Below are 27659 nucleotides of genomic sequence, written 5' to 3' on the forward strand. Positions count from 1 at the left end.
GTGTAGAACAACATTGGCTATTTTGCATCTACGTCACACTGTTGATTCATGTTAAGCTTGTGGTCTACTAAGACCTCTACATGCTCAATGTCCACAGGGCCCTGAACCTAGGTATGTTGGGTTAGACAAAGAAGCAAACATTTGAGTTCAACAGGGCTCTCAAGCAGGGCTGTGATCCTGGGGGTTGTATCCAATGTTAATTCTACTCACAGTAGACTGTGAGTGGACTAACATTAAAAAGATTGACCATGACTAAATTAGGTCCACTGGTTCAGAATAAGAGTAGGACTAAGAATAAGAGTAGGACTTAGTTACATTACAGCCCTTGGGCACAGTGTAGTGGCCCTGAACAAAACATGTCAGTCTGCTGCTCTTGAATAAGACCCATTGAAATTAATGGAGCTTAGTCAACAGATCCACTCTGTGTATGTCTAATGATGACTACAACCCTTCACACACACACACACACACACACACACAAAGCATCCTAAACCAAGTAGGCTTCTCATTTCAGAAATACTGTTTTTAGCCACGTGCAAACTTTAATCAATAAATTAATGAGCAATCCAATTCTAGAAGGCCAGAAAAAGGCTCCCAGACCTGTTCATTGCGGCAGCTAAAATCTAATAGTAATAATAATAATAATAGCAGCAATAGAATATTATTGTGGATCAGGGAAAGGAGGATTCTATTATTATAATATTAACAATAAGTAGGGTTGCCATATTTTGAAGAGCAAAAAAGAGGATGCTATGACGACTCTTTTTAAATACCCCACTATATGTTGGCTATAGAGAAGATGGGTATAGAGAAGCTGAGGGGGGCAGGAGAAGAGAAGAGGAAAGCAAGTCTTCAGCCACCCGTTATGTCTATGTCTCATTCAGAAAGTACGTATAGCCAGAAACATTTTGGCAAATTTAAAAAATCCGCCCAGACAGAAATTTTACGTGTCCTGGAAAAAGGGGACATATCATAACTGTCAACGTTTATCTTTTTTTAAGGGAAATTCCCTTATTCCGAATAGGATTCCTCGCAAGAAAAGGGAAAAGTTGACAGCTATGGGACACATGGCAACCCTAATTTTCTAGTCTCGGGTTATTGATCTCAAGATTCCTTACTGTAGAGGAGACGTTGCCCCTTTAAGAGGAGTCCCGCCCCTTGAGCTGCACGTCAATCAGCCCTGAAGCGCACGCCCCCTTTCCCACGGGGCGGGGGCAGGGGAGGAAGAGGGAAACTCCATTGCCGCTCAACCGCACTCGATTTTGCTGCGGTAAGTTAAACCGGCGACGCGGTGGAGGGGCGAAGGGCGCCCATTGGCTCTCGCACGGGGTTGAGGGGGCCGCTTTCATTGGCCGAGAAGGCTGCCAATTGGAGGTCTCCCCACGGCGCCCTGCCCCTTGCTGACAACAGGCGTGTTAGGCTGTGAGGCTGAGTCGTAGCCGGGAAGGAGACGCTGCCCTTTTGAAGCCATGGAACGCCGATGCACGGTGAGGGCTTCTCAATCCCCCCATCAGGAAGGTGGTATTGTCCGACCCGCTTAGGGCAGGTGCCCGGTGGTGTGTTCCATTATGCGGAAACGGGTGAGGGGGAGTGAGGGAAATCTGTGATTACCTTTCATTCCAAAGAGCCCTGCGCGAACGAAAGGAGCTCTTGGGCAAGTACTTCGCTGGAAAATGATAAGGTCTCAGTTTACGTTGCTGCTACCGTTTCCTCGTATTTGCCATCACTCCATTTGTGGTAGGGTCCTCAGCCCATTTCTGGCATGACATCCTTTGGCCAAGCCTTTTCCTACCTTCCCAGTTTCCGTTTGTGCTTCCAACCTTAATGGGTCTCCCTGGTTCAGGTGCAGTTTACCTCAACAAAAGAAAACGCTAGTTCGTTGCTGGGGGTGGTGGAACTTGAGACATTGCTTGGAGTTGGACGCGTCTGTGACTTAGGACGGCTTTAAAACAGGGTCGGGGAGAGTGGATGAATTGGTGGAGGACTGAGCTGCTGGCAAGCTAAGGACAATCTCCTTGGCCAGGGGCAGCCTGCCTCCAAAATGCCAGCCCCAGAGAGTAGCAAACAGGAGTACAGTACTGTAGTCTCTTTCTTTGCATGCTGTTGCTTTGGGGTTTCCCCGGCATTTACACTTGGTGAAATGGGACTCTCGGCTTTTGTTCTGATTGAGAAAGTCTTTTAAAAGCAAAAGTAAAAGTAAACTGAACGTAGTACAGTGGTACCTCGGGTTACATATGCTTCAGGTTACGGACTCCGCTAACCCAGAAATAGTACCTCGGGTTAAGAACTTTGCTTCAGGATGAGAACAGAAATCGTGCGGCGGCAGCGGGAGGCCCCATTAGCTAAAGTGGTGCTTCAGGTTAAGAACAGTTCCAGGTTAAGAATGGACCTCCGGAACGAATTAAGTACGTAACCAGAGGCACCACTGTATGTCACTTTGCTAGTGGTGTTTGGTGATGATTATGAAATAGGAAGTTAGTGTCCAGGGGCTCTAATCATGTGGGAGGGGGGTGAGGATGGGATGCTGTTGGCTTCAAGAGGACTTTTCAGAGGCCTTGTTCTGGCTGCAGGCTGCTGAAAGATGCTTTGTATGGAGAGGGTCCCAGGTTCAATCCCCAATGGCACCTCCAGGTAGGGCTGGGAATGTCCCTTCCTGAAACCCAGGAGAGCTGCTGCCTGTCAGTGTAGACAGTACTGAGCTAGATGGGCCAGTTGTCTGACTTAACATAAGGCAGCTTCCAATGTTCCTGTAAAATACAGCCCACTTACATCAGGACTGGAATATTACTCTGTATTTCAGGGAAGGGCCATAGCTCCGTGACAGAGAATCTGTTTTGTGTGCAGAAGGTCCCAGGTCCTATCGCCAACATTTCCAGGTAGGGCCTAGGAGAGACTCCCTGCTTGAAACTCTGCAATGACATTGCCTGTCTGTGTAGATTGTATTGAGCTGGATGAACCAATGGTCTGACTTTGAGACTATTCCATTTTAATTTAGCCATTTCACAACCATGAGGCCTGGTATCTTACTTTATTTTTAGAGGAAGGGCCATAGTTCAGTGGCAGGGCACCTGCCTTAGACAGTTAAGGACCCAGATCCAATCCCTGGCATCTCTAGGTCTGCCTCGGTATGTCCTGTTGCTGAAACCCTGGAGAGCGATTGCTGGCAGTCAGTGCAGGCAATACTAAGTTAGATGGCCCAGTAGTCTGACTTTGATATAAGGCAACTTCCTATGATGGCAATGATACAGTCATTTAAAAGTTCTATGCCAAGGATTACAACAAAGACATGATTGAAAATGAAGGAGGGATGAATGCCAGGGAGGAATAGGCGTCCATCAAATTGTAACAAATGTAGCTGGTGTTCTGCCCTCCTGCAGACAAGAGAGTGATGGGTTGGGTTGGGACAACTGATAACCTAGGTGCCTGATAGTAACTAATTTGTACCAACTTACTGGGTGGTGTGTGTGTGTGTGTGTGTGTGTGTGCCTGCTCCACTGAGCAAAGGTTGCTGTAAGGTGGGTGTTTCTTTCTGCACAGCAATTTGGAAAAGATCTGACATGGGTGTATCAAAAATAAATGCATGCATACATTTAAAGTTTTCCACCCTCTTGTTGTAGTTGTCCAGTTGGCATCACTGTTCATAAGCACTGCTTGAGAAAACCCTGTTGCTTTGCAAATAATCTGACAATTACTGTATTTTTCCGTCTATAAGACTCCCCCATGTATAGGACAGCCCCTATTTTTGGGGACTCAGATTTAAGAAAATGGGGGGAGATATATCTGTGTATAAAACACCCCCTAATTTTTGACATTATTTTTTAGGAAAAAAAATCTAGTCTTATACATGGAAAAATACGATACATAGAGCACCTTCTATTCATTTATTTTGAAATCATTGCATGTAGAAGAGTAGCATGTGAAAGAGAAAACCTGATTAGAGTCCTTTCCCTTACAAGCTCCTTTTCTATGTGCGGGGACTTCTTTAAACAAACAAAAAACTATGGAGGAACTAATCAGTCACGTGGACAGCTTAGTGTGCCCAGAGACATGCAGCTGAGAAGCAACCCTGACTTGTTACTCTTTGTATCTCTTGGAGTTCTGATTGTCCTTGACTGTCCTCTCCTACAATTTTCAGGTCAGGCAAAAAGTCCAGCTGCATCGCCTTAGGGGGGAAAAAGTTAGCGTAACAAGCTATTCTTCAACTCCCACTCTAGCTCAATGGTTCCCAGAGTGAGCGGATTACCAGGTTTGGGGGGCGGGGGAGAACAACCAAGAGGCATGGGAGGGGCTCTGGAGGTTTAAATTACAACCAGACTTTGAAAAACTGGTATCACAGTATCAAGTTCCTTAATTCCATTGAATGATTTAAACTACTGTAGTGTTAGAGTTAGATTATGAATAAAGGTACAGTTAATTTTTAGTGTTTTGAATTTTATTGTGTTGTTATCTTCCTCAGTGAGTCAAGCAAACTGCTATTCTGAATCATGCTTTTTATTGGGTAGGATAGGGTATGGGGCACTGGGATGAGTTGATGGAAGCAAGGGGCAGTGGCCCCAAAAAGTTTGGGAACAGGAACAGGATGTCCTGTGTTACAATTATTATAGCACAGATGTATTCTAGGAAGATGGCAGCTGTTGATGATCTGGCTACAGCAAAACAATTTTGTTTGAAAAGATGCCCCATTAACTGAAAGTATCTAAAGGGTAGAAATCGAGGGACCTTTTTTTAAAAAAAATACATATCGAGATATTGAGGCACATGGTCACTCGGTGCTACCAGAATATGCAAATGCATGGCTCATTCAAGGCTATATAGAACCTTTATCCTAAATAACAATGGAACTCACAAGTGGATAATGTTTTTATTATTATAAATAGTTATTATTTGTGAAGGGAACCTTTGTATGAGTCAGTACTTTATTTTCTGTTTGGAACTGCATGGTGCCCTTGTACTTTGCTTTTCCTGGCTGTGATGCTGTAAGGTTTAGTTTTTTTAATTCTTTTCTTTCTTTTTGTTATGTTTGCACGTTTATTTTTGTTAACAAATAAAAAGGAAAACTCTTTTTAAAAAAAAATCCTCATGTTTGCTTTCTTTTGTTTTTCTTTCCCTTGACTTCAGTTGCATTGCATACAGTAGTTTAGTTTGGTCTGATATGCCTCGTAGAGAAAAGCCTTAATGGAACTTCATGTTCAGGTGCAGTCTACTTGTGTATATTAGTTATTTATTTATTTGTTTGTTTGCTGCTTTTTTTCTCCATGGAGCTCAAGGTGGCTTACGTGGTTCCTTCCCCTCATTGTATAATCCCCAGAACAGCCCTGCAAGGGTAGATTAGGTTGAGAGGCAGTGACTGGCCCAAAGTCACCCAGTTAGCTTCATGGCCAAGTGCAGATTTGAACCCTGGCCTCTCCCAGGTCCTAATACAACACCCTAGTCACTACACCACAACTGTCAGAAGAAAAGGGATGTCTTTTGCCTCCCTTCTCTGCTCATGAGCTGGCCCAAGATGGTCTTCGCTGTTTATTACCCCATGACTGTGCCATTCTGGATGCACTCTGTGAAAGGGCCCCTCCGTTAGTTGTGTCTGACTGTCTTCCATTTATTTTTAATTATTTAATTATTGTTTCGTATCTCTGCAACAGGGAGGCGATCTTCCAAATAAGACTGACTGTAGGAGCCTGCCAAAGGAGAGCTGGGTCTCTTGGTGAACTTCTTGGCCAAGGTTGTTCCTCACAGCATCTTCCAGCACATGCCTAGAACCTCTGTCAAAAATGGCATTTCAGAGAACTGAGGGGATGTCCATTATTCAGGCTCTGGCGATGACTGTCGCAGAGATACCGGTATTCCTTTACACGACGTTTGGTCAGGTGAATATGCACATTTAATTCATCCCTATGTTTAGAACTGGAATCTTAATTGCATTTTTAGGAGAAGGCCCTAGCTCAGTGTAGAGCACCTCCTCTGCATGCAGAAGGACCCAGGATCAGCCCTCAGCAGCATCTCCAGGCAGGGCTGCAGAATGCCCCCTGCCATCCCATGGAAGATGGTGCATGCTTGTTTTCTGCTGTTCCAGAGGGCAGGACTCGAACTAATGGATTCAAATGACAAGAAAGGAGATTCCAGCTAAACCGTAGAAGGTGGTGGACTCTCCTTCGTTGTAGATTTCTAAACAGAGGTTGGATGGCCACCTGTCAGGGATCCTTTAGCTGCGATTCCTGCACTGCAGGGGATTGAACTAGATAAGCCTCAGGGTCCCTTCCCACTTTACAATTCTGTGAAGCCCTGGGGGAGCAGCTGCCAGGCAGTGCGGGCAGTATTGAGCTAGGTGGTCTGAAATTGCAGAGAGCAGCTGCCAGACAGCGCAGGCAACAATAGGCTAGATAGATGAATGGTCTGGTTCAGAGCTGGATAGCTTCTTATATGAGGAAGATTTAACTGTGCTGGATAAAAGTGCCTATGCAAAAAAAATTTTTTTTTAAATGAAGATAGTGCCTGCTGGATAGCTCAGTCAGTAGAGCATGAGACTCTCAATCCCAGGGTTGTGGGTTGTGGGTTCGAGCCCCATGTTGGGCAAAAAGATTCCGGCATTGCTGGGGGTTGGACTAGATGACCCTCGTGGTCTCTTCCAACTGACCCATTTTATGATTCTGTGATCACCCACCCTGTCACCCTCTGAAGCGCCCACCCTGTGGAACGCCCTCCCATCCGATGTCAAACAGACAAACAGATATATGACTGTATAGGGAAGTTTTTAATGTTTGATGTTTTGTTGTGTTTTTATATTTTGCTGTTTTACTGTGTCAAATGTTTTAATTTGGAAGCAACCCAGAGTGGCTGGGGCAACCCAATCAGATGGGTGGCATATAAATAACAAAATTATTGCTATTGCTATTGTTGTTACTACTACTACTACTACTACTACTACTATTTCCCTTCCCCTTTTAAAGTCTGCCTTTTCTCAGCTGAGACTCACTCCAGGCCTCCGTAAGGTTCTGTTCGCCACAGCGCTTGGGACGGTTGCCTTGGCTCTTGCAGCACACCAGCTGAAGCGCCGTCGTCGTCGTAAGAAGCAGATTGCCCCAGAGAAGTCGGGGGCGAAGCCCACAGGTGTCCCTGTTCCCATCTTGCCAACGAGGCGGGTCCCCTCCGTCAAGAAAGGTGGCTATGATATCAGAGGGAAGCCAGCAGAGAAGCTGGCTACCTGATATTTAGCGAGGGTGGGGGGTGGAGAGGGAGTACCAAGGGGTACAAGGTGCCGCCACACTTAATTGTGCGGAACGGGCCTCCTGGTGGAATGGTGCCACATCCTGCAGGACACGGTGATAGGCTGAGGGTTTAAAGGACAAGGTAGCTTGGTCCCAAGCTGCTTTAGGTGGAGAGGCTGAGATTGCAGGGCACCTGCAGGCCCCGAGTTATGTTAACGTTACTGCTTTTATATATATATATATATATATATATATATATATATATATATATATATTGCCTTTCAGCCAAAAAGGCAGCTCCCATGAATAATCATAAAAATACAATAATGTAAATGCAAACAGTATGGATACTTATTCAAAACATTTCAACAGGACTAAATGCCAAGCACATCCTCATTTCTGCCCCAAAGGCAAATGATGTCTCCTACAAAAATATTAAGGGAAGAGAAGGATGCCTAAGCAGCACCTTCACCTTTTAAGGGTCCCAGGCAGGGCTGAGAGTGGGGCAAGGCAGGGGGGGAAGTTGATGACCTTTGATGGTTCGAGCAGACTCTCCCTGTAGCAATGCCTAGAAGGCAGCTGGTCCTTCTTATAAGGGTCCCAAACAAACCCCCAGCAATCGGCTAGTCAGAGATTTCCGACGGCTGCCTTTGAAAACAGATGTACTGCAGCTGGGGTTGTCCCCATTTCGTCGTAGCAATTAAGACCCCTCATCACAAAGCCTTTTGTTGTTGTTGTTTGAACCACATGTTCTTTTTTGCAGGTTACTCCAATAAGCGAGTGCAGAGCCCAAGCAGCAAAAGCAATGACACGCTCAGTGGGATCTCCTCCATCGAGCCCAGCAAGCACTCCAGCTCTTCCCACAGCCTCGCTTCAGTACGAGTTTCTCTTTGCCTTTTGTCTTCTATCCATGTTTCCTAGCCAGGGTGCTGGGCACAGCCTTGTGGCCCTCTCTGTCTTGCCCTCAGGACTCTCTCCCAGGTCATACTCCCCTGCCAGCCCTGCACTGCCCTCCCCCTGCAGTGCCTGTGTTGCTGAAAGGTATCCTTGAACCAAGAGCATGCCTGTTGTTTGTCTGGAAGGAGACAGAGGGGTGCAGGTGGCAGGGTGTAGAAAGCACTGGTTTTGCATGGCCAGAATGTAGCAAAAATCACAGTTGCAGTGTTTGGGATTTTTGGAGATAATGAGTATGAGGTTACATGAAAGAATTTTTAAAAGTGTACGCACCTTAAAAAAAAAGAAAAGCACACTTAATGGGGTGGGAACACTTGAGGCTGCTAACGGTTCTTTTTCTTCCTCTTCTCATCTGGTAGATAGTGGTTGCCAACTCTTCCAGCCCGACTCCAGCGTCAGCAGGACCCTGGGAGACACAACCCATAGAAGATCCAGGAGCTGCAGGAGACTGTAGTGCAGAAAACCTCTACTTCCAAGGTCAGGACCTGGCCTGTTGCTGCTATGTGCTTTATGAAATGAAATGGTTGTCCCAGGGAAGCTGGAGCAATCTTGTTTTCTGTTGCTCCCATGGATTCAAATTGCAAGGAAGGAAATTCCAAGTAAACATTAGGCAGAACTTTCTGAGAGGAAGAGCAATTTGACAGTGGAACAGACTCCCACAAGAGTTGGTGATCTCTCCTTCACTGGAGGCGTTTAGGCAGAGGTTGGATGGTCATCTGTCAGGGATATTTTAGCTGTCATTTCTGCCTTACAGAAGGTAGGACTAGACAACCCTTAGGGGTCTCTTCCAACTCTATAATTTTATGATTCTGTGAAAGCAATTGCTAACTTAAAAAAATGTCAAAACAAAATAAAAAAATTCCTTCCAGTAGCACCTTAAAGACCAACTAAGTTAGTTCTTGGTATGAGCTTTCGTGTGCATGCACACTTCTTCAGAAGAAGTGTGACGTCATTTTGAGCATCTGCACATGAAAAGCTCATACCACGAAAGCTCATACCAAGAACTAACATAGTTGGTCTTTAAGGTGCTACTGGAAGGAATTTTTTTTATTTTGTTTTGACTATGGCAGACCAACACGGCTACCTATCTGTAACTTAAAAAAATGTGTCAGGGTGTCTTTTGTGTTGCCAGTGGAGAGTTTTCCAATGCTGGCCAGAAAAAGAGGGAGAAAAAAGATGGACCTTTTTGACTGCTATATTTTCCTCATCTACTGTAAGAAAACCAGTTGATTTTTTTTTTAAAAAAAGTGATTCTTTGGCCTTCTTTTCTGCCTACCTTGCCTTGACAGGGATGGAGCTGTTTGAAGAGGCCCTGCAGAAGTGGGAACAGGCTCTGACTGCCAGGCAGAGGGACCACACCAGCCCCTCCATCACCTGGGACAGCCGTAAAGAACAGGAGTTACTGCCAGAGGATCTCCTGGAGGTATGGACTCATTAGCTCAGATGTGGGGAAACCTTTGAGCCTCCAGTTGATGCTGAACTACAGCTCCTGGGGCCATTGACCATGCTTCCTGGGGCTGATGGGAGTTGCAGTTCAGCAGCATCTAGCCAGGAAGGGGGGAGTAAAGGGTTCCCCACACCTGAGTTAGTTCAGTGACAGGAGTGAGGAATCTTGGGCCAGATCACTGAGTTCTAAAGATGCAGGAGCACTGGCTGCACCCTCTGTTTTACAGCCCACACCCCCTGCTACACCTCTCCACAGAGTTCATTTATTGATTGCATCCATATCCCACCTTTTTCTCCAAGGCATTCAATGTGGCACACATGATTCTTCTCATTTAATCCCCACAACTCTGTGAGGTAGGTTGTAGGCTGAGAGTCAGTGAGTGGCCCCAAGGTTACCCATAGAGCTTCATGGCCAGGTGATGATTTGAACCCTGGTCTCCTAGGTCGTAGTCCAATGCTTACCACTACACTGCACTGGCACTCATGGTGGTTGCCATGGCAAGGCTGCCTGAATGAAGCTCATGGATCACTGATGGTCTGCAGACCTCACTTTGGGTACCTCCAGCCTCCCTTGCTGCCTGTTGGGGATTTCATTGGATGTTCTTTTTTTAAAAATCAAGCTTGCTGTAAATCATGCTTACTAGCTTCGGGGACAGGGTGTTGATGGGTGTGAGCCCTGCAAGGTTTAATAAATGCTATATATCTTTTTTTCTATTAAGCAGGAATCCCAGAAAATAGAGTTTGCAGAGAAGCTGGAATCCCTCTTGCACCGGGCGTATAACCTCCAGGAAGAATTTGGTTCCACCCTCCCTGCTGACAGCATGCTGCTAGACCTGGGTGAGTGGGGCTAGGATCCAGCTGTGGGCCAAGTTGTAGGTATTACTATTGGTATATACAGTCCTTAACAAACTTGGGACCAGTTCACCTATCAGATTCCCAACTCCACTTGTGCTTACTTGACCACTTTGATAGGCAAAACTGGCACTGCTACAGGTCCCGCATAATGCCCATTTCACACTTGTAAGACCTCAATTTTTTAGTGTGGTAGCATCTACACTTGGGATCTCTCTTCCTTTTGATACCAAGCAGTCATAGAATCATAGACCTTGGTGTGGTCTGACCAAGACTGAATAGAGTGGGACTATTACTTTCTTTAATCTGGATACAATACTTCTGCTGATGCAGCCCGGAATAGCATTAGCTTTTTTTGTTGCTGCATCATCCTGTTGACTCATGTTAAGGGTATACTAAGACCCTTAAATTCTTTTTACATGTGCTTACTGGCAAGCCAGGTGTCCCCCATCTTATGCAAATGGGATGAGCATTCCCTCAATTCCTTAATCCAAGTCGTTAATTAAGATGTTGAACGACAACAGGCCCAGGCCAGGACAGAACCCTGTGGCGTCCCACTGGTTACTTTTCTCCAGGATGATGAAGAACCATAAGTGAGCACTCTTTGGGTTCGGTTAGTCAACTAGCTACAAATCCACCTAGCAGTAACCTCCTCCAGTCACCTTCAGTGTACTCTTTTTGGAATGTACTAAAAACCTTTTTGTTAGACAAACCTACTGAGATGTTTAGAAAGTTGATGCATGATTAATCTGTTTTTAGGCTTCGGTTATTTAAACTTTTTGAAAGCCTAAAATCATGGTTATTTTTTTTTCTTAGTGATCATTATATTGTTATGTGTGTGTGTGTGTGTGTGTGTGTGTGTGTGTGTGTATATATATATATATATATATATATATATATATATATAAAATATTTGTAACCTGCTTTGAGTTCTTGGGGATTTTCTTTGAAAAATCAGGCAGTGCATAAATTGAATGAAACAGGTAAATAGACAAAAAAACAGAGGCAGGACAGACTCCACCTTGACTTAGCAGGAATGTTCTTTGATATTATACAGGTAAAATTGGGGGTGAGTGTGGTGACCTCAGAAATGTGTGTGTTGACCATCATACTAGTTTGCTTATTATTTTGATGTCTGAGTCTTCCCACTCCCCATCTTCCCCAGAGAGAACACTTATGTTCCCACTGACAGAGGAGTCTCTAAGACTCCGGGCTGACGATGATGATGAAAACAGCTTGACCTCTGAGGATTCCTTCTTCTCTGCTGCTGAGGTGATTTGTACTGTGTGCTGTGGTTTTCCAAACTTGCTGCCTTCGTGGTGATTGGGAATCCCTTCCATGTTTGCTTGTCCATTTCAGTAAATTTGCTTTGAGCATGTTGCAGAGGATTGAGCTGTCTTCAAGGCAGTATTGCCCACAAACCATTCCTTTTTTGGGGGAAAGTCCTATAAATAACTAACCAGATTACAAAGCAAACTATTCCTATGGACCCAGAGGTGGTACAGTCATACCTTGGTTGCCAAACACCTAGGAACTCATATGTTTTGGCTCCCGAACAATCGAAAACCGGAAATGAGTGTTGCGGTTTATGAACGATTTTCGGAAGCCAAACATCCGGTGTGGCTTCCGCGGCTTCTTATTGGCTGCATTCTGTTAGAGAACCAAGGTATGACTGTACTATCAGTTTCCAGAATTTCGAAGCTTAATGAATAAAGATTTTATCATGCATCTGCTAACAGCTGCAAAGCTAGTAATCACTGTACACTGGAGATCTCTCAGTTCTTTTTGGAGCTTGGATCTCACAGGTCTGGGGCTTGATGGTCATGGACAAATTAACTGCCTTAAAACTTGAACATTGTACAGGAAAGAGGAATATCACCTTCTATGCAACATGGTTTGGTTTTATTCAGCATTCACAATCTTTTGAACACGGCTTTTGCCCACCAAGAACACATGGAATACTCTGCAATGACACTTGGAATTAATTATATAACTGATGCTTGTGAAAACAGAAGCTGTGTCCTACTTAGAGACAAATCTGCACTCTGGGAGGGAGTTTTATTTGCTGATGTTATTATGCAATTCTGTTTAAGTTTGGAATCAATAAAATATGTTTTTTTAACTAAAAAGAAAAAAGGGCAGTCCTGGGCAGTGTCATTGCAGTAGTCAAGTCTGGAACTCAGAGAAGCATGGATCAGCTTGGCACAATCCAACCCAACTTTGCCTTAGGGCTTGGTATTTAGGAATCGTGGCCTTCAGGTGACATCACTTTTATTCTGTTACATTTTTGCAGCTCTTTGACTCTTTTCAAATTGGGGAGGCTCCTTTCCAGCTCTCCAAGCCAGTCGCGGCATATGAAGAAGCTTTGCAGTTGGTGAAGGATGGACAGGTGTCATGCAGGACTTTCCGGTGAGCAAGTGAGCTGATCTGTACCAGAAAGCTCCATATAGTCTCTGTGTTGTGTGCTACTACCCCTAGGAGGTGGCGGGATTACCTAGAGCAGGAGTCGGCAATGTGCGGTCCACGAAGACCGTTTTACCGGCCCACGAGCTGCCCCTGAACTGAGTCACTCACTCGGCGAGTCCCCCGCGCACTGCGCTAAACCAGCGTGGTGCGGGGACTCACTTAGCGGCGCTGGAAATCGCGTCTGCACACGTGCAGATACCGGAAATTGTGTCTGTGCATGTCCAGACGCCGAAAATCGCTTCTGCGCAGGTGATTTCCGGTGCTGCAGACATGCGCAGATGTGATTTCTGGCGTCGTGCTGTGCCAGTCCAGCCCACAAACAATCTCCGTGGGAGTGATCCGGCCCATGGCCGGTAAACCTTGCTGACCCCTGACCTAGAGGGAGGCTAAGAGGCAAGATGGCGGTGGCACTGGAGGAGTTAACAGGTGTAAAACATTCCTGTTTAGAGAAGCCTACCCAGATGCTTAGAAAGTTGAAGTAATTTTAATCTGTTTTAGTATTTAGTATGGTGTGAATGTGGCCAGCAATACATTGTCCTGTCTCTCTTTAGAGATGCCAGTCATTATGTGTCCTGCCTTGCCCCTTGTGGCAGCCATTTTGTCACTGGAACCCATAGGCACTCTCTCACTGACCCTTTCCTCAAGGGATATGTGCTTAGGGAGCAGTGGCGTAGCGTGGGGGGTGCAGGGGGGGCCGGCCGCACCAGGCGCAACATCTGGGGGTTAGGGAAATCCACGGGTTAGGGGGCGCAAATCCACGGGTTAGGGGGCGCAAATCCATGGGTTAGGGGGCACAAATTACTTGCCTTGCCCCGGGTGCTGATAACCCACGCTACGCCACTGTTAGGGAGCGTCCTCAATGTTTACAGGTACCTCCATTTTCACCCCTCTTTTCTCTTCTAGGACAGAGCTTTTGGGCTGCTATAATAACCACGACTTCCTGGCAAAGCTCCACTGTGTCAGACAAGCCTTTCAGGTAGGGGAATGCCAAGTCTCCTCCAGACCCCTATTCCACCTCTGTGTGAATGTGGTTCTGTTTTGAGAGGTCAGTGGCTGGCTGGGCCCATGATTGACATGCAAGAGGTCCCATGTTCAACTTCTGGTCTTCTCCGGTTAGACGAATAAGAAGAAGTTGCTTTATACTGTGAGTGAGGCCATTGGTCCATCTAGTTCAGTACTGTCTAAATTGACTGGCAGAGGTTCTCCAGGGGTTCAGACAGGGTTTCTTCCCCAACTCTACCTGGAGATGCAATTGGGGATTGAACCTGGGACCTTCTGCATGTAAAACAGATGCTCTACCACTGAGCAATTTATCTAAAAAAATAAGGTTCTAGTCCTCATGGTTCTAAATAATGAACTAATTTAAAAAGGAAGCTGCCTTCTACTGAATGAGGCCCATTGGTTTATCTACCCCCCAACAGCCCACACTGACTGGCAGCAGCTCTCCAGAGTTTCAAGACATTCCCAGCCATACTTGGAGATGCCACTGGGAGGGTTGAACCTGGGAGCTTCTCTATGCACAACAGATGTTCTAACCCGTGAGCTACAGCCTCTTCTTTTCCTGAGAGCTGCTCCCAATCAGAGAGAAAATAACAGACAGACAATCATCATCTCCTGGCCAAGGGCTACTTAGAATCTTGTACATCAATCACACTGCTGTTTTCCTCCTCCTTTCCATGGAAAGGATTGTTATCTCTGAATGGGACTCTCTTTTGCAGGAACTTCTTCGGGATGACAGAAACCAGTCCTTTTTTGGGGAGGTAGGGAAGCGCATGGTGATGGGATTGATGATCAAGGCTGAAAAGGTAAGTGGGCCAGATGAGGGAGAGAGGTGGCTTCAGCCCTCACCATGGTTGCAGGGGACAGTTCTTACTCCTCATCTATTCCAGCGTTTCCCAAAGTGGGTGGTGGCGCCCTCTGGAGGGAGATTTCTCCCGGAGTCTCTAAGAGGCAAGGGACTGGCAGGGATGCCGGAGGTATAAAGGACTATCACATTTTGAAATGCTGGCATTACTGGGTCAAGTTCTTCGGTTTTGTTGAATTAAATAAGTTAAATAGTTTTAATGGGGTTCTGAACAACTGTGAAATTAACTGCTACTGTCTTGAAATTGTTAGTTATTATCTTCTTTAGCGGGTCATGCAAACCGCCATTCTGAACAATGCTTTCTGTATAGAGTAGCAGGGTGAGTCTATGGAACCCCAAGGGGTCAGTGGCCCAGAAAAATTTGGGAACCACCGATCTGTTCTCTCTATAGCAAAGTCAGGGGCAATTTCTGTGGTCATCCAGATGTTGCTAGACTACAACTTTGGTAGTTCTGCACCACCGGCTGGAGGCTGATTAGAGCTATGAGCCCAGCCATGTCTGTCTACCCAGTACTCCCACCCCACCTCTAGCAGGGTGACCCAATTTGAACAAGACTGATCTGAAACCACAACCACTTCACTCCACTTTTTCTTTATTTCTCTATGTGTATATCCCACAGCTACAATTCCTAGAGTTCCCTGTGAAGAAGGATTGATTATTAAGTCATCCTGGGAAGGATAGCTCTGGGAGAGGAGTGAGGGCGGTTTCCAACTCTCAGCAACCTGAACAAACGGCAGCTCCCAGAATTCTTTGTGGGGGGAGGAGCCGTGACTGTTTGAAGTGGCAATATATTGCTTTGAATGTGTTGTGAAGGTGGGGCTTACTTTCTGCTTAGAGCTGACCTGATGTAATGAACACATATGAGTTTAATCATGCCCATTTTCAGTGGGTCTGCTTTTAGTTAGACTGATGTTGTTCAGTCTGCTGTGGTGCTGAGTTGTAGCATAGATTTAGCAACTGAGCTGTGTCTCTGTTCCTCCCCACATCCCAGAACACCAAGGGCTTCCTAGAAAGCTATGACGAGATGCTTCAATATACGCTGAGGCAGGAGACCTGGCCCACAACTCAGAAGGAGTTGGAAGGACGAGGGGTTTGTGTCGTTTTCTCCTTTTTGAAATAAAATAAAATAAAAAGTAGTCAGTGAAAGCTGTTGTTGTTATTGATTCATACAATTTACATGCCACTTTATTGTAAAAAGAACAAATTCTAACAACCCTCAAAGCAGTTTGCAAATAATAAAACAATGGAATTATGAGCAAAAAAGTTTTATAAAAGATTAAAGAATTAATTAAAATAATTAAATGGGTCTAAATTGTTTTTCACATTGTGTTTTAATGCTGTAACCCATGCTGGGATGTTATGGTGAAGGGCAAGCAATAAACAAACAAACTGTTGTTGGTGGTGGTGGTTTTCATGCCTGTCAATTTACCTGTATTTCTCCTTCCCAGGTAGTCTGCATGAGCTTCTTTGATATTGTGTTGGATTTCATCCTTATGGATGCCTTTGAGGACCTGGAGAACCCACCTTCCTCAGTGCTGGCTGTCTTGCGGAACCGTTGGCTCTCGGACAGCTTCAAGGAGACGGTGCGTCTGCTGGACATACCCCCCACTGGGAAGGAGAACTATTTGTTTTTATTTATTTGCACTTACACCTCTAAGGAGCTGAAGATGGCATACATGGTTCTCCTAATTCTCAGGAGGTAGGCTAGGCTGAGAGAGGCAGTGACTGGCCCAGGGTCACACCCAGTGGGCTTTGTGGCTGAGGGGGGATTTGAACTAACCCCGGTCTCCCATGTCCTACTCCAGTACTCTCACTACACCACCTCACTAGCTCTGATTTATGCCACATAGTGCAAATCTTACCCTTAGGGCATCGTTCAGCAGGTTCCAGGGCCAGATTAAGACCTTTACGGGCCCCATTTGTAATTTGAAATAAAAACAGCATTAAACTGTAAATTTAAATAAACAAACACAGATTTATTGCAACCCATGACAGGATCTGATTTCCTTGCATTATTTTAAACTAGTAGGATGTCCCCCTGGTTTAGGTGGGGATAAGGAAAAAATGGGGTAAGAGTTGTAAGGCGGTCTAGCAAAGTTCTGATTTTTCTCATGATTGTTTTGAAATATCAAATGTCAAATTATTTATAAATAAATACATTCTATTTTCTTTTGCTTTGCTATTGCCCAAAGCACATTTGGGTTGTCCAGCACTTCCCAGCCCCCACTTAAAATGTAGGTCCATTTTCAGTCCCTGGACTTGGTCTGGAAAAGTGAATTTCCTCCAGCAAGCCATGAATTGGCCATTAATGCATAACAAGATGCACACAAATGGGGGGACCTGCTTGACAGGTGTAGGGTAGAGGTGGGTTCTGAGTCTGAGATGGTGGAAGGCTGTGAATTTTAAGGGCTGTTCTTGCAGGTGTCTGGATGATGGTTGAGTCAGGCGGAGGGGAGACTAGCCTTGGTGCTCACTGAAGAACAGTTTTCTCCCTTCTCTTGCAACACTAGAATTCATGAACATCCATTGAAGCTGAATGTTGGAAGATTCAGGACAGATAAAATAAGGTGCATCTTCATGGAGAGCATAGTTAAACTCTGGAATTCGCTCTCACGGGAGGCAGTGATGGCCACCAACCCTAATGGCTTTAAAAAAGGATAGGACAAATTCATGGAAGCTGGCTATGCATTGCCTCCATAGTTTGAGGCAGCAATGCTTCTGAATACCAGTTGCTAGCAACTGCAAGAGGAGAGAAGACTCTTGTGTTCAAATCCTGCTTGTGGGTTTCCCATTATTAGAAGCTGGTTGGCCACTGTAAGAAGAGGCTGGACTAGATAGGGCATTGGCCTGATCCAGCAAGACTCTTTTGATGTTCTCAGGATTTTTATTTTTTTTACTGGTTTTGTTCTGAGTTTTTTGGAGTGCAACTCTCCCCGCCCCCTCTGTAAAGTGCTTACATATTTCTTAGACCCCAAAGCACCCTGTTCTTTCCAACCTGAACTTAGAAATCAGCTTCAGATAAACTGAAATAGCAACAGATTCCTTGCAGAAAGGTGCAATGGAAAAGATCTGTTGCTTCGTAAATTGTAACGTGGAGACTTCAAATTGTAGCGGTTCAACAGCTGTAGGTCGTTGGCCTTTGAAATAAAAGTTGGCTGCGTGATGACAGTCTTGCTTTTTCCTATATGTATTTAATTTCAGGCTCTTGCCACTGCCTGCTGGTCGGTTCTGAAAGCTAAGAGGCGGCTTCTATTGGTAAGTTTAATGGTATAGTTGACTTACATACAATGGTTGGTTAGCAAGTTGATTTTTGGGGGGAGGAGGCTAATGGTCTAATTAATTCTCATTTGTAAAATTTTGCTTCCTGATGCCTAGAGGATATTTTGTTTAGTTGTTTACTATGTTCATTATGAATTTTACTGGTTTATTGTAGCTGATATTTTATGTGTGATGTTTATCTTGATACTAAAGAGGATGCTTTTAAGTCACAATGTGGCTGTATCAGTTTGTTTTGCAGTCCTTACAAGTGGTGTAGTCACATTGCAATGTACAAAGAGTTGCTATCACATCATCATTTTTATTTCTTAAATTTATATCCCATCCTTCACAGGGCAGTTTACGGTATAAAAACACAAAATACACAATGCTAGTCCTACTAGGAGTGGACTCAATAACATTTTTTGTTTTATTATTTATTTATTGCCAGCCCCCCTACACCTTAAGGTCCCAGGGCAGTTTACAACATTAAAACATGGTATTAAAAACAGTTTGAAACAACTTGCAGTCATGAAAATAAGGGTTAATGGCCATGACCAAGTTAGACCCATCCATTATAGTTGGTCTACTCTCAGTATGCCTTAGTTGGCTACAACAACCCAAAGTATTTTAATAAAATTGGGTTGCATCCAGTGTCAGTCCTGCTCAGAATGGACCTGTTGAAAAGATGGACAAACTTGGGTACATTTATTCTAATGGGTCTGCTCTGAGTAAAAGTTAAAAATATACCCCATTACAGTGTGTGCGTGTGTATGTGTGTGTGTGTGTGTGTGTGTGAACTACTGTTCAGTTTGTTTTTCTTTCTCCCACATCAGGTCCCAGACGGCTTCATATCCCATTTCTACTCCGTATCGGAGCATGTCAGCCCTGTTCTTGCCTTTGGTTTCTTGGGGCCAAAGGAGCAGCTCTCTGAGGTTTGCTGCTTCTTCAAGGTAAATAAAGTTAAAAATCATAGAACTGGAGAGTTGGAAGGCTCCGAAAGTCCAACCTGCAATGCAGGAAATATAGCTAATTTTAATTTACCTAAACTTTTCAATTCTAAAGATAAAGAAATAATACCAGTTGCACTGTAACTTAAAAAAAAGAAAATCCACTTTTGGTCGTACGTTATTTATCTATTTCATAAAATTTATATACTGCTTGACTGTAGAAAAAAACTTCAAAGTGGTTAATACTTACTGATTGTTTCTTGCAACACTGCAAACCCACCCCCAAATGGTGTTATGTATTTTTTCTTTAATATCTGCGGTGCCCTTTGAACATTGAAAAGGAGTCTGAGGACTGCATGAAGTTTCAAGTTCACAAGTTTCCCACCCACAGCCTAAGACAATGTTCAGTTTTTATTACAAGCTAACTATCTTGCTGGTTCTTTCTCATCCCTTTTCACAGCACCAGGAGGTGCTGGGGGCCACATGAAATGAGGCCAAGGGCCACATGTGTTTCTCAAGCCACAAATTGCCCAGTCCTTCATTTTTTATTGCTAACTATGCTGCTGATTGTCTTTCTCCCACACTCTCTCCTCCCCAGCACCAGATCCTGCAATATTTGAAAGACATGTTTGACCTAGACATTGTGAGATACTCCACAGTCCCGTTGCTAGCAGAAGATATCCTCCAACTCTCTCGGCGCCGCAGTGAGATCCTGCTGGGTTACTTGGGGGTTGAGACCATCCCAGAGGTGAACGGGACTCTGCCCAGTGACATTGTACCCTTTGAGGAATTCAACTGAAGCTCGTCCAGGCAACAAGCATATTCTCTTCTAACAGATTTTCTTACCCCCACCATCCAGCTGTCCACCCCAACCAAGTGGCTTAATAATTGGCAGCAAAGACACTATTCCGTCCCAACAGTGAGTCAGGGTATTAGCCACCGCCCCAGATGTTCCTTGTTGGATCCAGAGGTTTGGCAAGGGGCATTCAAGGGCACTCAGTGAACCTGTTTCTGGCTCATCTGTAGTTCCTGTTTCTTAAACATCTTTTTTAGCTCTAGCATAAAATGTGAAACACATACCAGGGCCTGAGCCACCCCCCTCCAACCCCCCCCCTCCCAAGCCTGCAAGGTGTGTGGGGGGGTGTAGTGCACAAGAACACTTTTCCTTCCTTTTAAAATGTGTGAATGGATTCCCAATGAAATTGGGGAAGAGAAGATAATTGATTTGTTTTGCTGTGTCTATATGTTTGTAAAGGCTTCTGACTTTGTAAAAACCTTAACAGTTCTGGTGTGAATTATGAGGATAGCAGATTGCTGTCTCTCTGTGCTGTGCTGTCTTTGCAGCTGCATTTCACTACATCATGAATTTTAAAATGCCATCATAGTATTTCCTGTGTGCCCCCTTCCATTTCCTCTCTCTCTCTGAGTGGGCAGTATCCTCTTGTTTGTTTATTTTTTCACTGAGCACAATGACAATGTGGTGGTGGTGGGGAGTTATGTGTTGTAGCTGTGGGGAGCAAGTAGCTTTGGGCATTTTAAGCTGTGGGGAGGTGGTATATCGATTTTGTTTGTTACCATGTTTGTTACCTGTGACCCTCAGATGAAGGGTGTTACAGAAATTGGATAAATAATAATGATACGGGAAGCTGTTTGGAGCAGTAAGTTGTATAAAAGAAGATTCAGTTCAGTTCAGAGAGCTTGGGTGCCTGGAAGGGAGAGGCAGATGGCAAATACTTTAATTCATTCACACCACCACGTGTGGAAAGCACCACATTTGCACTGAGGGATGATCCTTTGACTAAGGTTATGGGACAGACTATATACAATGCATTGAAAAATCAGATTTGTAGCACAATACTGCTTATAATGCCGTATTTCTTTTATAAACTGCTTTCTGGTCATTGACCGTATTAAAGATATTATTATTAATCAGATTTGGGGCTTTTGGGGGAGAGATGGCTTCCCACTAGTGAAGGTTGGCAGTATTCTTTATGGAAGAATTAGTGATCGAGGGTCAATTCATTCTGTTATTTAAAACTGAGAATTTGTCTCTTCTTCTCCACCTCCTCCCTTGAGCACACAAGGAGCACTTTAATGTCAGGAGAAACCAATGCTGTGCGTTACTTATGGACCCAGGGAACTATGGTTTGTTCTACCCAAAAGAATAGAAGTGTGCTCTGTGATCTTGGTTTGTTAAGTATTGTGCCACATTCATACTGTACAATTAAAGTACTGTGATGCTACCCTTCAATTCTACAATCCTATTCTGTGTCCGACCCCTTACAATGCAGGAATATGCAGCTATCATAGTGCTTTAAATATGTGCTGTGAATGTAGCATGCAGATGCCTTCCAGCTGTTCCTGGACATGGTGTCCTTGTACATAATCTCTGGCCCTCGATCACGTTAGTTGTGCCTGATGGGAGTCCTGCCAAGTCGGAATTGCATCCTGTTGGCTAAACCCCTAATTTGAGAACTTAGAATACTAGAAGGCTTGCAGATGCCTGGAAGGAAATAATGGTGCTTGAATGCCTGAAAATGACAGCTAAGAGGATGAGGGGTATTGTAAGAACTGGTTAAGATATTTCTCTTGTATATTTTCACTGTTTTGTCGTCTTGTGTAGCTAACCCATCATGCAGCCACATTCTCTAGCAGTGATGGAGAGACTGAGGCACTGTCCAGAAGTTGTTGGACTCTAATTCCCTTTAGCCAGTATGGCCATGGGTGATGGGAGTTGTAGTCCAGTATCAACTGGAGGGGAGCCCAGGTCCCGCAGCCCTGCAGTGTAGGAGTTTCTGTGTGGGAAATGGAAGTGGGAAATGGAAGGGGAAAACACTACAGAGCAAGTGTGGGGAACCTTTGGCACTGCATTGTGTTGCTAAACTTCAACTCCCACTATCCCTGGCTATTTGCCGTACATGCTGATACTAATGGGAGTAGTAGTTCAGCAAATATCTGGCTGGGGGCAAGGGTTCCCCACACTTGCTATCAATGCTGGTGGCAAGTGCATGCAGGAGGATGTATTGCTAGTTGTCAAGGACCAAGGGCCCGATCCACTGGAGATGCAGTCATGCAACAAACATATACTTGTGTTCATATTCACAGATAGTGTCAATAACCAGGAGCACTGTTGGAGTGCTTTTCACTGAAGCCTCTTAAGATGCTAAAACATGTTCACACAAAAAATGGGTTTTGGTTCTCAGACCAGTCCTAGGAGAAAATGAATGTGACTTGGCGTATTTTTCACAGATTTCAGAGGTCTTTTTACAACCTGTTCCATTAGGTTAAACTGTGTGGGTTGTTTTTAAGGAAAGGAGATACACACAGAGTTTTTTCTATTTGCACGTTAGAATTACTTGTGTAAGTATCTGGTTTCTTTGCTAGAACTTGACTAGAGTTGCCAACTGACCAGAGAAGGAACCTTGCCAAGACTGTTCCTGCGCCTTTTTAACAGCCGCTTGTGCAGAAATCAGCAGGTACAAAGCTTACACGTGATCATTTCCTTATGGCAGAACTCATGCATCATGGCAAACCACAGTTTGACATCATAAGCTGATTGAGCTTGCTTCACCCCTCTACACTAATGGGCAGAGCAGACCAGTCATGACCAGCAGCTTAGTGTTATGATCGAACCATAGATTGTGGACAAGGTTTGTTATTGACTACAGGCTGTGGTTTGTTTCGGAGTGAAACAAACGATGAACTCCACTTCAGATGTAACATTAAGTGAGTGATTGTGGTTTGTTACTCTTAAGCATGAGAATGGAGGGGCACAGCAGCCGCTATCAGCTCATGAATTGTTTGGTTAACCATTGTTTTATAGCGTATGGTATGTGTGTGAATACAAGCGGTGAGTCTCAGATCAAGAACGGTTTCCTTTATCTCTTTTTAAAGGACATTCCTGTTAAACCTGAAGCTAATGAATGTAACATTTGTGCCTAATCTGTTTCTTTTTAAAAGATTTCATTTTCCTTAATTGTAAAATATTTGTTGGGAGTTTGTTTTGTTTTGTTGTGCTGCATATCTCACGTCTTTTGCAATTTAATTTAAATCTCTTTCTTTCGTATCCCATTAAGGTTTCGGCATTCAAAATCAAATAAATCTTTCCTTCATTAACAAACTCTTCACTGAGTCTTCTTTTGCTCATACACAAGTAGAACCTGTTCTTCAGATCATGGGTTGCAGAGGTGGACAGTCTCAGGCCTTGTGGGCCTAATGTGGCTTGCTAGACCTCTAAAATCTGCCCCACAACATCATTATTCCTGAGAGCCTTCTGTTTAGGGGTGGCAGAGGGTTTTCTCTGAGTGTGTGCTTTAAATATCAAAAACTTTCTGCTACTGCAGTGTTATTATTTTATCCCCAAACAGCCCAATGGGTGTGATTCTACTGCATCATTTGGGGGAGGTGGGGGGGGGGAATGGCTTCCTTGTTGGCTAACCTGTTGCTGGAAATGCCTCCATGCTTTTTTTGTGGGGAGAGAAATGGACCCTGCAAAAGGAAGATGCAGGAATATTCAGTACAGTACTAGACTAATTCACACCTGGGTGAATGTGATTTAAGTTATAATAATTGTGTAGGACATTCAAAGCATGTTGAACACACATGACTCCCCACACACACCTAAAAAATTGTGGGAAGTCTAGTCTGTTAAGGGTGCTGAGAACTGTTAACTTTGTGAACATAGTGTCCAATTGCCCTAGAAATGTTGGGGCTGTCATGAAAACCCTTAAGTCTTCATGAGTTCTTACTTTGTCATGCAGAGTCCCAAATTCCTAATGCAGCCCCCTTTTTTCCCAAGGGGCCAATGGGAAGTGGTGGCAGGTTGGGTTCCTGGGGCTCTCGCCTAGCTAGGAAGAAGAGGGAGCAGGGTGATGCAGACAACAGCTGGATGGTGAGGCAGCCAATGGGAAGCACAGAGGCTCCACCAGCATAGCATGGCAATGGAAGGGGAGTTGTGTGCAGTGGGGTCAGAGGGAAGTGAAATTCCAGAAACGCAGATAGAGACCATTCAAATTAGAGCTATAATGTAGGCAGAATAAGCACAGGGACCCTCTAGAACAGCAGTAGGCTATGACATAAACCATATTGGTAATGGTGAGTGAATTTACATCTGCAAACCATTGCCTCCATTCAGACCCAAATCATAGAATTGTAGAGTTGGAAGGGACCCCAAGAGTCATCTAGTCCAACCCCTTGCAATGTAAGAATCTCAATTAAAGCATCCATGGCCATCCAACCTCTGCTTAAAAATGGTACGCGAGTGGCTCTCTCTATGTGTTTGTGACCCAAAAGAACACCATGAAATACTTAGACTAGCCTTCCCTGTGCTTGGGTCCCCAGATACTGCTGGACTACTTTCCCCATCACCCCTGGGGATTGGAGATTAATATATTATTAATAACAATGATAATGTCGCCCCCCAGGGATTGGATAGTAATGCAATATTGATGATGATAATGATAATAATAACTGCAGTCCAACAGCATGTCTGTCATGTTTGTTTTTTTAATATTGTGCTTCTCCCAAGTAGTTCAGGGCAGTGTACATGCTCTCTTCCTCACTCCTTTTCTCCTGACAACTTCCCTGTGAAGGCAGTGACAGATTGAAGGTCAACTGGTGAGATTCATGGCAGGGGATCTGGACCTCTTGCCACCCCAGTATGACACTCTAGCCCTGGGGGCGGGAAACATTCTTTCCTTTTTGTAGCCCTGAGGCAACATGCCCTGGAATCTTCCAGAAGCCATGTTCCAGTGACAGGCAGGGCCAGAGGCAAAAGCGAGCATAGCAATGTTGGTTATGTTCCACCCATGCAAAACCAAGAGGATTCTACACACACACACACACACACACACACAGAGAGAGAGAGAGAGAGAGAGAGAGAGAGAGAGAGAGAGAGAGATCAACGGCTCAGGCTGTAGTGGCCCCAGGGGCTTCAGCAACCCCCTTCAAGGCCAGCGAGCCAAGACTCACTACACATGAATTGCACTGAATGTCTTCAATACATGTAATGTGCTGGGGCTCTGGCTGAAGCCCTGGAGGCAACAGCACTGAGCTGTATGGACCAGTGGTCTGACATGGTGTAAATCAGACTATGCTTCTAACTGTATAACGCAATTATGAACAAGGAAGAACTGGAGCAGAATGGTACAGCATTTGCCTTGCATTCGTTCAAACTCCACGGAGAGCTGGGAACGAACATCAGTGAGCTCTATGTACTGTTGGTCTGATTTAGTGTAAGGCAGCTTCCCATGTACATGAGGACATAAGAACATTACTAAATATGGCCAATGGCCCATCTAGTCCAGCCTCCTGTTTTCACAGTGGCTGACCAGATGCTCCAATAGGAAACCCGCAAGCAAGATGCAAGCACAAGAGCAGCTGTCCTCTCCTGTGGCTTCCAGCAACAGGTAATTCAGAAGCATTTCTCCCTCTGACTGTGGAAGCAGAGAAGAGCCATTGTGGCTGGTAGTTGCTTCTCTCATATCTTACAGATTAAATGCCCTCCAGTGCATCCAAATAAAATAAATAAGGCACCAGACACTTTGGGTAATTCCACTTTTCTGTCTTCTGCTTCCGAGGTTGTGAAACTAGATCTAACCACTACAACTCTTCTTTTGGATTCCTCATCATCATCTTGTTATTGACTTTTTCTCTCCTCCTACCTGGTATCTGTTGCCTTGCCTGTAATTATAGTATGAGAGCATCCTGGGGGAATGGATCTGGTGCCAGAGACCCTTGTGGGAGTCAGTCTAGAGGATAGGGGAGAGAAGGAAAATGAACTAATTCCCTCTCACTATCATACAGTATATATTAAGGCTTAAGCACATAATAGAATCTTTGGTGGAAGATTCAGGACACATAAAGTACTTAACATAGCACATAGTTAAACTATGGAACTCATTTCCACAGGAGGTAGTGATGGCCACCAACTCAGATGGCTTTAAAATAAGATTGTGGAGGCAGTGCATAGCCATTATGGCTAGTAGCCTTCAATAGCCCTTTCTTCCATGAATTTGTCTAATCCACTTTTAAAGCCACCTTGGTTGGTGGCCACTATTGCCTCCAGTGGGAGTTCCAGGCCCATGTGTGAAAGTGTGGAATTACGCACTGTGGCAATCCTGTAAAAAAAAAAAATCAGATCTCTGCATCAAATTGTTACCGGTTTACTAGAAGTATGTAGGGTCTTTGTGGGATGAACAAAGCCTGCAGTGTTATTTATTTACCCTCCGGCTGCCTAATCATTCCCAGTTCATTTGTGTTCTGACACAGAGCCGCCCAAATTGATACAAGCCATATTGTTAGCTGCCACTACTTCTGTATTTATAAATAGGCAGCTGGAAAGCACTCTTGTAAAAAGAGCTTTTTTTAAAAAAAAATACTCTGGTAGCATCAGCCAACGTTGTAGTATGAGTGGGTGAAGAGTGAGTCACCTACAAGGCACAAGGTTGTAATTACAAGGTAAAGCTGAATGGAAATCAGTGTTTGCATAGCATTATAAGGGAATAAAAAGGAGGAAAACTACAAAATATTAAACCCATATATGCATGTGTATACATAGCATGCATATACCAGGGACTGATCCTTTCGCTGCTCACCCCACCCTTCCCTTCAGAGAGGGCTTTTCTGCAGCAAAGTTTAACATCACAGAGCAGTTTGACATACCGCTCTGTGAAGCACCCCCACATTAAACAGCTTGCCTGGGTTGCCCCCTGCCCCGTGCTGCTTGTTTGCCTCTCTGCCATCAAGCTGCAGTGGCCAGCTTCACGTTTGCAATAAGTCAGAAGGTCTGTGCCCCTCGGCAGCAGCAATGTATTGCACCCATGTTTTAATCAACTGCTACTGTGGGTAAAAGCCTCAGTGCCTAGAACTTGCCGATTGAAAGGTCGGTGGTTCGAATCCCCGCAACGGGGTGTGCTCCCGTCTTTCGGTCCCAGCGCCTGCCAACCTAGCAGTTCGAAAGCACCCCCGGGTGCAAGTATATAAATAGGGACTGCTTACTGGCGGGAAGGTAAATGGCGTTTCCGTGCGCTGTGCTGGCTCGCCACATGCAGCTTTGTCACGCTGGCCATGTGACCCAGAAGTGTCTCTGGACAGCACTGGCCCCCGGCCTCTTAAGTGAGATGGGCGCACAACCCTAGAGTCGGACACAACTGGCCCGTACAGGCAAGGGTACCTTTACCTTCACTAAAGTTTATGTACATTTAAAAAACAAGAAGGGGGTTCCCAATACAAGTAACAAAACAAAACCACAGGAATGAAATCAGTAAATATGTCTTTAAGTATAAACAGGGACGCGGGTGGCACTGTGGGTTAAACCACAGAGCCCAGGGCTTGCCGATCAGGTCAGTGGTTAGAATCCCCGCGACGGGGTGAGCTCCTGTTGCTCAGTCCCTGCTCCTGCCCACCTAGCAGTTCAAAAGCACGTCAAAGTGCAAGTAGATACCATATTTTTCGTTCTATATGACACACTTTCCCCCCTCCAAAAATGAAGGGGAAATGTGTGTGCATTCTATGGAGCGAATGCTGACTCCTTGGCTTCAGCGATAGCAACGCGAAGCCTCCGAAGTGCAGAGGAAGAGCACCCCCCGCGCTCCAGAGGCTTCGCGTTGCTTTCGCTGAAGCCCCCGGAGCGCAGCGCGAACTCCTGCTGCGCTCTGGGGGCTTCAGGCA

The 27659-nt window shown here is 44.9% G+C and overlaps 1 protein-coding gene across 7 annotated transcripts; it reads left to right on the top strand.

The window, feature by feature from the left end:
• The first annotated feature begins 1224 nt into the window (after positions 1-1224).
• MIGA2 (mitoguardin 2) lies at positions 1225-23109 on the top strand. Of its 7 annotated transcripts, none has more exons than XM_079961821.1 (16): positions 1225-1270; positions 5640-5864; positions 6945-7155; positions 7966-8078; positions 8516-8633; positions 9446-9579; positions 10322-10439; positions 11620-11726; positions 12748-12863; positions 13824-13896; positions 14639-14725; positions 15776-15874; positions 16233-16367; positions 17986-18039; positions 18876-18992; positions 19588-23109. In XM_079961821.1, exons 2-16 carry the CDS (start codon positions 5769-5771, stop codon positions 19786-19788), a joined length of 1779 nt encoding a protein of 592 aa, XP_079817947.1. In that variant the 5' UTR covers positions 1225-1270; positions 5640-5768; the 3' UTR covers positions 19789-23109. The 7 variants fall into 7 exon arrangements, with proteins under 7 accessions (XP_079817947.1, XP_079817943.1, XP_079817948.1 ...); XM_079961817.1 differs by lacking the exon at positions 1225-1270 and adding an exon at positions 1339-1487; XM_079961822.1 differs by lacking the exon at positions 1225-1270 and adding an exon at positions 1339-1487 and having other exon boundaries at positions 10325-10439.
• Positions 23110-27659: the final 4550 nt, after the last annotated feature.

Source organism: Podarcis cretensis (genome assembly GCF_951804945.1).
Source record: "Podarcis cretensis genome assembly, chromosome: Z".
In the NCBI taxonomy this organism is placed as follows: domain Eukaryota; kingdom Metazoa; phylum Chordata; class Lepidosauria; order Squamata; family Lacertidae; genus Podarcis; species Podarcis cretensis.